General features: G+C 37.3%; 2 protein-coding genes across 3 annotated transcripts in view; both read right to left on the reverse strand.

Annotated features, from left to right (window-relative positions):
* The window catches only part of LOC103468088 (ladderlectin-like), a 56,034-nt gene that overhangs the window by 21,602 nt on the left and 24,734 nt on the right, over nucleotides 1-9,698 (reverse strand). The window lies entirely within an intron of this gene.
* LOC108165622 (galactose-specific lectin nattectin-like) overlaps nucleotides 4,564-9,698 on the reverse strand; it is a 13,503-nt gene continuing 8,368 nt past the window's right edge. Inside the window, exons 3-7 of the mRNA XM_008414943.2 lie at nucleotides 7,432-7,447; nucleotides 6,774-6,868; nucleotides 6,437-6,571; nucleotides 5,093-5,204; nucleotides 4,564-4,823 (exon numbers count right to left, since the gene is read on the reverse strand). Coding sequence (XP_008413165.1) covers nucleotides 4,741-4,823; nucleotides 5,093-5,204; nucleotides 6,437-6,571; nucleotides 6,774-6,868; nucleotides 7,432-7,447 — 441 coding nt within the window. The 3' untranslated portion in view covers nucleotides 4,564-4,740. The remainder of the gene's footprint in view (nucleotides 4,824-5,092; nucleotides 5,205-6,436; nucleotides 6,572-6,773; nucleotides 6,869-7,431; nucleotides 7,448-9,698) is intronic.

Genomic DNA, 9,698 nt, shown 5'->3' on the forward strand with positions numbered 1-9,698 from the left:
AGGAATTTATGGCAGCGGGACCCAAAAGCTATGCGTATCAAACAAAACAACAAAAGAAAGTAGTGATCCGAGTGAAAGGGATTACTCAAACGCACGAGTGAAGTGAAAGAGTCAATTTTGACATGAGAGAGCTGGTGGGAGGGTACTTAAATGGGTCCCGAGACGGTGTTATTGAGGTACCTTCGCAAACCATCAAACGTGATAAAAAGGGGTTCTTCTTAAAAAAACACAACATTTCTGAAAAGGTTTCAGGTTGTGTATGACAAAAGGAGCCTTTTTTCAGATGGTTTAACTCTACCTTTTGATTATTAGAGTTTACRAGAAAAAATTTCTTGTTCAGGAGATTTATTTTGATACTAGATTCAATCATCGTTCTCATGTGTATGATTGTAGGAGTGAGTGAATGTGGAAAATCATACTTTGCAGGAAAAATGTAGAATATKGATCATGTCATGAATGCTGTACCTGACAATATTATCTGGATTTTACAACAGAGCGTGGATTCTTTTCAACCATTGTATGGTGAATTGCAAAAACTGAATAAAAATATTACATTTGTGGAAGGACTGCCTGTTCCTTAAACTCCTTAAACTTTGACAACAAATCATTTTTTCCAATAAAATGTTTTATTTAAAARATTTTCAGGTGTGCAGTCTCTTTTGAATACAGAAATAACAATATAAAATAACAATTTGTAGCAATCTTAAAACATTTGCATAGAACATGTTCCGTGGTTAAAAGAACAATACTTTCATTTTTTACACAACGTTGATATTTTTTCACAAAAACTGAAACCCATCACATAATTTTTTTATCACATCACTAGGGTATGAATCAACTACTTGTTGCAATGATAAACCGCAAGYTCTTTTACACAGGTAATAAACACAATGATGACTGTAAACAACAGACAAAGTGTCTTGAAGTTGTTTATTATGATACATTATTTTTGAAGACTTGTCTTTAAAAAACTTTGCGATGCTCRTTGGGTAGAAATCAAAATCTGGGGCTAATCCGTACGAGTCAAAACGTGGCAACGTTTCCTTCCAAAGTCAGAGCCAGACAGTACATCACATGCCCAGACTCCACAAAATAGTTTTCCCATCAGATGATGTAGCAGACTCTCCAGTTGATGATTATTCATAATTAATAATAATCCACCAAGACCTGTCTTTTTGAATTGATCTCCAGGATGGAGTCGTAGCACTCAGATAATGAGAGTAGTTGTGTGTGGTAATGGGACTCTGAAGCGAATCTCCAACCTTAAATTACTGTTAGAAATTGGTGATAAAGCGTCGGTGTCCTCACTCGGGTTGAGGTTAAACACAGACAATGAGTAACTGTCATTAAATTCACTACGATTGAAGCATAGAGGAAAGTCTTTTAAATGGCTGCCTGTTGCAGAGAATATGTTGTAAAATTCTCTGACCGATATGCCTTGGTTGAATTGGGGCTGGAAAGCTTTGCYGGGAATTTGTCTACCCTCCTGACACAATGCTGCATTCATGTGTTTAAAATTGAAAGSTGACAGGTCTCTTCTTTCTGTTAAGGCTTCATGGTGAACCATTTCTAAAACTATATACTTTGGTATAGCACCCAAAAAAAGATTTTCCTGAGTATATATCCTTGAGTTTTCGGACCGTTGTTTACGACAATAGAGTCTATGGCACCCGCTGTGTCTTTGTAAAAAAGACCTGCGCTAAATTGACTCTTTAGCGTATCTTCAGAAAAGTTGAGTAGCGTTTCAGTCATTGCCCTGTAAGGGTGGGTGGAGCTTGACTGAGATATCAACCGGTCTCCGAATTTACCTTCTACTTCAACCRTATGCAGCTGGGGGGCATAAGCATCTCCCACTATTTGCTGCTCAACCACATCGCTGTAACAATAAAAGTGGTAGAATCCTKCTTTAATGTTCATCGGATAAGGACACCTTTCATGTTTAACAAAAGTAGTCCATTCCCCTGGTTCCATGCCAAAAATGAAAGCAATCRGAGCGTGAAAACGYAATTGATACTCAGATTATTCTTTCAGAAGCAGATTCAATTTTCAACAATATTCATATGAAAAAAATACCAACTTTTATAACTCTAAGATGAGACTCAATCTGGTTTTTTAGCTGTATTATTGTCTCATAGTATCCGGGTGTGATATTCCGTCGAGAATTTTTTTCTTTCCCCGTGTTYCTCCATTCAAAGAAYGCAGAATCTTTTGGAACATTATRCCAAGTGTGTGGATAAKAAATCTCTGTCAAAGCAACCAGCCATGCTCCTTCTAAATTAATATGCTGCGCTAAATTCACACAAAAACTTGAAATGGTGTATTCCTTAAAAACGTTTAGACCAATAAGGTAATATAGAACCCTTCATCCTCTACCATTCACTCCATGGTGCTGTTTTGTGTATGATGTATTGCTGGCTCCCTTTATATATCTCGAAGGTCATCCTCTCTAACACAGTTGTTAAATTTCTCAGGCCAATTTTTTCCCATGCACAGATACCTGTTTAACGCCTCTAACAGTGCAACGACCTAATATTTTTTCCACTTGGTACATTTTATCTTTACACAATTTCACTTTCTGAAGTTCCTCTTCATAGAAAGAGCCCTGTATAGGTTCATCATCCAAGTCTTTGAGTCTGTATACAGGAGGAGATTGAAGTATGGTTTTAACCACAGTAAACACCTCATCCATAAAATTCTGTTCATATTTTTTTAATCAAAAACGCCACGTAATTTAGATACTCAAACCAGATCCCCGGGCTTAAGCTTAGGTTTGGAATTCTTGCGATGTATGCTTGAGGATGTACCGTACAGGTTCTGAAAGATTTGAAAGGCATTTTTTGAATTCACTTCCATAGGCCTAGTTTTAATACTTGTATGATACCCATAGTTGTAGCTTTTCACCAAGTCTTGCACAACATCGATGTAACGACGGGTGTTATTAGCGGTGAAATATCGTCACATTCTTGTTTTTAACATGCGATTAAACCTGTCATTGACAGATGCTTTTGATTCGCTCGTGGTGGAAAAATTTTTAATGCCGTGCTTCTTCATTAAAGCTTTAAATTTTTTGTTAAAAAATTCGTTACCCGCATCAGTTTGCCATTTTTTAGGAATCTGACTGTCTTTGAAAATTGATTCAAAGGCCTTTACCACCTGGTCAGCAGTCTTCCTCTTTAAAACTCGTATGTACGCTCTTTTAGAAAATATGTCAATGACTGTCAATAAGTAATTATACCCATTATTTTCCTTGACCAAGGCTTGCATATCACAAAGGTCTGCTTGAGACTGTTTTAAAGGCCCCGTGACAAAAACTCTGTTTCTCAGGAAATTTGTGCGTGCTGGTTTATGCAGAGTATAGGTGTCTTGTTCTGATAAAAAAACCTTGTACTTTTTCCACCTTAACCTTCTTTTCCGTTTCATCCTGCAGAGCTCTTTTCAGTCTAGCTATTCCTCCTAAACTACYGGGGTGTGATGGAGTGTAGTAAACCTTTTACATTAACCTTCTCTCTGCCATCCTTCTGTCACCTCCTTTGGTGATCGGTTGTTAGAAAACAAGATTGTGGTACAAAGGTTTTATTCCTCCTTTAATAGTAAGAAATCACAATCATTACAATTATTTACTAGAAATTACAATTAAATGTTAACCAATAATACATATATAAAGATATATTTAACGCAAACTAATCACACTAATAATAATGTAACTAAAACTTTTTTTTTAATTGGCAAGAAATCAACCAGTAAAGGGTAGTGATTAAAATGCTTAAACATGCTAAATAAGATGATACAAGTCAGCACAGAAGAGCGATTACTTTTCATTCATAGTGTAACACTCTGAAACAGAGCRGAGTTGATTGAGGTTTTCATCACTGTTCATGTCCTGATACATGTCAGTAATTGCGGTCTGGATTCCGTATTCGATTTCAGTTCATGTAAAACCATCTCTGCAATCATCTTCACTTTTGCATCCTCAGCCTGTATGCGGCGCTGCCTCAGGAGATTCTGGATAGCAGGTAAGAATAGTGGAGTGAGGAGCTGCTGGATGCTCTGCTGCTGCAGCAGGTCTGACCTGGATGCTCTGCTGCAACCATCTGCACTTGATCTTTATTTTCTTATTTAGATTTTTTTTTTCTTTAAAATGTATCATTTTTATTTTTGTGAGGTGATCATATGAAAGCACCTTTTAAATAAAATATGTAATTATTATTATAAATACTTCTACTTCTACAAACAAGGCCATTGCCATGGTTACTGCTTCACGTGGCAACAGAATTTCTGGTATTAATACAAATTTACATTAATATGTATTTATGGAGGCAACGGGCGACAAGCAGCTTCTCCGTTTCCTTTAAATTAGGATTTATAAAGGAAAGGTGCGCGGCCTCGGCTTCATACATGTGGATTTTTTTGTACGCCGCACTTTTCTAAGTTTGTCCGTACGCCAAGTTTTAGTGTGAAAACTGCAAACTCTTTTATGCATGAGGCCCCTCATGAGTTTCAGCATAAAGTTATAGCTGAGATTTAGAAATATTCCAAATTAGTTTATAAGCTGCTGCTTAAATGGAATCTTGACATTTTTAATCCTGTAATTAAATCTATCAGATTTCAGAGAAAGAAAACATTTATTTAAGTGATGAAATGAAGGGAATTCAGGTTCTTCCAGCAGAGATGTCATCGACGCTTAACATCCAGGTGGAAGTGACATCACCAGCAGGAAACCCATATGAGCATTTCAGGTTTTTAGGCATAAGAAGGTAACAGGGGTCTGACACAGATGAAGGGGAGCTTCAGGCTACAGACATTATCATTCACATAATCTCGTCCTGTAAAGAGACAAAAAGACAAATCCCGACTGAAGACCTTTGACAAAGACTTTGACATGATCTGATCAGTTACATAACTGATCAAATCAGTGTCTGTTGTGTCCTTGGGCAAGATACAACAGACATAAATGGAGTGGGTTTTCAAACCAGGAACCCACCAATTACAGGACAAACTCCTACCTGCTAAGCCACCAGTTAAAGATGTTATTAAAACATGCATTTAAGCTAAATTATTTAATTGCAAATTGTGTATCTCCAGTAATAAATACCAAATATGTTGATGTCCATGCAGTCTTCGATTCCACCGCTATTGCTTGGCTCACCGGGGCCCCACTGATTAAACACAAACTTGGAACCGTCACTCCAAAACCAGTAGCCTTCCTGAAAGAACATCTTAGTTTTAAGCTCCAATGCAAACAAATCACACAGAACCAACCTAGACTTCAGTCACTCATTGTAGAAAATGTGAACTGTGTTTGGATCATTTCTATTTAAAACCCTCAGCKGGTCAGAGCAGCCGGKGGAAAAACAGAAGCAGGTTCTGGTTCTGTTGGAGGTCTCCTCTCATTCCTCTCCACTGTTGCTACATGCTTCCTCAGCATGAGGGAGTTTAGCATAGTCAGTTATTCAGTACAACAACCTTGGTTTGCCGCGTTTCTCGTTTCACTTTTACCCAGGAAGCACATTGGCTCAATCGTGAGTCAGTCACTGGGACTGACTGCTATATATTCCATTGAGGGACAGTAACTTTAACATTATATACACCTTTCTGAACAGGCGAGGGCACACTTTCTCCATCTATAATCAGACATTAATGCGACTTGAAACCATTCCTCCCTCCCTGGCACCTCCGGGCCCCAATTGGCACACATCCCAGCCCGCACCTGATATTGTGCCGAATCGCTGCCTCTGTTCTCAGCTTGTTCCCGTAGCAGTGGATTTCCTCCTGCATTATTTTTATCCAACAAATTATTCCACTGAACGAAGAACGTACAGCTCCTTTTTAGTCTCCCTCTTCGCATTTCTGACGCTGGATCTTCAATATCCTCAGGTTTGAAATAGGCAGCTACAAACTGTGTGTTAGCTTTATTGGCTAAGTTTTGGCTACAGTCCACTGTCGCCTTGATATCAGCAGGAAAATGAAAAAAACTGAGCACCGGATGGTACCACCTAATTACTGGACACAACGACACACAACAAAACTCAGTTGTACCAGTAGCTCGCAGATATTTGAACTTTTGCTTCTTGTTCATGGTACAGATCTTGCAGCTTTGGCTAAAAACAATAGGAGCAAGCAGGACCGGAAACMATCTATGTGGCATAAATTTAAACTGAAATACACCACCACTTCTCGTGGCTTTAGTGATTATACCGTTATCACTATATGATATTCTAATCTGCAATTTACTGCATCGTGTTATAACCAGGGTCAACTGGAATGTCTTTGACTCAACTGACCACTTTATTAGGAACACCTGTTCAATTCAGTTCATTTATATAACGCCAATTAACAAATGTCGTCTCAAAGAATTTACACAAAGTGCCATGAGAAATGCATATTGACATAAAAAGTGATCAACCAGACATAGTTATTTGTGTTTTTAAAATCTCACTTCTGGTGAATCATGACCTCCAACCCAAGTTTGTGTGTGTTGTCCAGTTGCTTTGTGGACAAGGTGTCTGATGAAGTTGTACTCATTTGTACTGCTCATTGAGGCCAGGTGTCCATCAAATGCAAGGCAAAATTTCTGAAAAAGAACACAGTGGTTTAAACTTTCCTCTGTGCAGTGAGACAGTTGGTGCAGCTGAATATCGACCTTTAGAAATTATGGTTCTATTTGTTTAAATCAGTTTCTGTAACCTTGTTGTTGGTGAATTTCATTGTCTTGTATCAATAAATTTACATTTCTTTTGAATGTAGGAAATCTGTGGGCAGCACATCTGTTGTACCTCTGCATCAGACCAGGACATTGAAACGTTTATAAACAGGAAACATCGACCGTCGTACCAAGCCCATCCAGGAGTGCACTCATCACAATTGGCAACTGGGAAATATGAAGAGAAGGTAAATACATCCATCCAATAATCAGCATCATTTTATCACCAAATACAATCCAGAAGTTCAGCTGCATCAAACATTATGGAACAAATACATTAAAAAATATGAGAAATTAATCCAAATTATAAAAATGGGAATTATATCAGCCAATAATAATGGAAAAAGCATGATCAATGTTAAATCAATAATCAACTAAAAATACTGCTCATCTACCAAAGGGTTTATTAGAAAATATATTCACATAAAAAACCTCTGAAATAACACATTTATTGGTTCTGATTCAGTTAATTTTATTCAGACAATAATTTGCCTTCTTAGTGTTTCTAGCTGCCTTCTGTAAAAACTASTGTGACCCATCTGCCTTTAGGATGGGATGTTTCTATGCAATATGTACTGACTAAACAATTTATTAATTTACTTTATACAGAAATTAAGTCCTGAAGTTGTGCTGAAAGGACGACCCAATAAAGCTGATCTATGCAAATGTTTCTTATCTTATATTTTTGTCTTTTAGGTGTTAGAAACTCCAACAATAAAAGAAGCACGCACCTGTCAGTTGACAAGCCTGTGGAGGTAAAAACCCAAAGTTTCAGAACAAAATTCCCAACAAAACAAAGTTTCTTCATTTAATTTCAACCAAATAATGGCTCAGATTGCTCCATCTGATCTGGGTCAGTCAGTCTACTCTCAGAAGTGGGACATATCAGCAGGGGTGGCAGTAAACTGGTATGATCCGGTACTGCGTACCGCTAAAAGACTCTGCGCCAGGACACAGTACCGGGAGAACGGCTGCACATTGAGTCAGGATAGATCGGCTACCAATAGGCATGTCTTCATCCGTTTAGAAATTTCTCTTTTTCTCATTCTGAATTGTTTCTGAACTGCTTTGTGATGGAGCCTCTCACTCTCCAGCCGTCTCTCTCTCTSCYCTTTGACCCCCTCCCAAAGCTCRTAGCTTTCATGAACAGCCTTCAGACCGTTAACCACCATGTTCATCTTCTATCTGCTTTTCACATAATGTGCCAATTAAGCAAACGGAGAGTATCTAGCAGGGGTGGAAATTAAAATTCTTTACCAGCCACTCAGACATTTCACCAGCCACTGTTATTTTCTTTCAATTAAAACCCCACCAGTACAAGCAAATGACATAAAATACGTTATTTATTCTTAACTCCATGAAAACGAATTTACTGACAATAAGTTTACCGCATATATGTACGTACACAAACTAATTTAACATAAAGAATGGATACCTTAACAGAGGTGTAGTGCAATAACTTCACTTGACGTAATTACTCACCAAATTTAACTACACAACCCAAACATTCTTGCAATCATTTCCTCTGTTGAACATTTCCACATTTTGGCTACAACTCCTCCAGATAGTATTTACTGAAGAAGTGTCTTGTCATTTTTAAATGTTATCRATAGCTGTTTTCTAACTCTATTATTCTTTACAATTACATTTTCTATAGCAATACACAATTATTCTTATAACTAAAAACATCTCAAAACGTGTTCATTAATTCCACTTGCCATCGTCATTCCTATGTCAAGTCTCCCATTTTTTCTGGGAAGTTACTGTATTTATTTTATTGCTGGGTCTCAGATGACGTAACACTGACGTCAYCGAATGCAGCCCATTTATTTCTGTTGATCCAGCATCAAAATGTCTAACGTCYGAGTCCTGTACGGTTGCTCCAACCGATCTAATAGAGCTTTGGAGCTGACGTCACAGCGTATGACGTTTACGTCGCTCKGCGCCATTTTTGGTGTCCACAGACCAAAACATGTCGGTAACATGTTGTGTGTGTTACCGACCGCAGTGAAGTTGTTTTCAAATTGGATACTGGATATCTTGCGCTCCGCGGAGTAAGGGACGTTCAGCTCAAGGTTGATCTATTTTATGAACACTAATTTTGGCCAGCTGTTCTTTACTAGTCCCTCATCAAGCGCTCGGAGATCCACATCGGGACCGTCAATTTCCGAACACTCCTGTAAATAAATGCCTTGTCTTGTAACCAACTGATACAAAAAAGAGGTCATTCACGCTGTTACACGAGACACACTATCCTCTATTAAAATTTTAAGTCATGTTCAATAATTTTAATATTAAATGTTTTCTTCAGTAGCTTCCAATTCGTGTCCCATTAACTCAATCTGTGTGAAATTGTTCTACTAGACTGTATAGATGAGAAACACTCACCTTTATTACATTTTAACTTTTTATATATTTTTAGCTATTTTTGTAGTAAACATTTTTGTATTTTTCTTAAATAGCTTCTAGGTCATGTGACATATTAACTCAAAATCTGTGTGAAATTATTCTACTAAACTATATAGATTAGGCATATTTTTATTCCATTTTGACCCTTTTTTAACCAAAATTATATTTTAAAAAATATATTAAAAAATATTCATAAAATGTATTACCTCAGATGATCACTTGCTACCCATAATGTTCAATTGCATAYAATTCTAGGACAGGATCTATTTTATTACATGTTCACTTACCTGAAATATATTAAATACAACAAATATTTATTAAAGTGTGATCTATTTCATAAAATTTGTCACCTTAATTGTTTAATTACACATTAAATGTTTAAAGATGGGCTCTTTCATCTGGTTTGTGTCATGATGTGGCAGTGGACGCAAATGCAGCAGGTACTTTATGTGAATGTTATTTTAATGAACAAAATAAACGAACTAAATCCAAARTTCAGGGAAAACAAGGAAATCCTAAACACAATGAAACAGGAAACACGAGGGATAACAAAGGTAACAACTGGCAACGTGGTGAGCAGGATAACAAA

The sequence above is a fragment of the Poecilia reticulata genome, linkage group LG7 (genome assembly GCF_000633615.1).
Source record: "Poecilia reticulata strain Guanapo linkage group LG7, Guppy_female_1.0+MT, whole genome shotgun sequence".
Taxonomy (NCBI): Eukaryota; Metazoa; Chordata; class Actinopteri; order Cyprinodontiformes; family Poeciliidae; genus Poecilia; species Poecilia reticulata.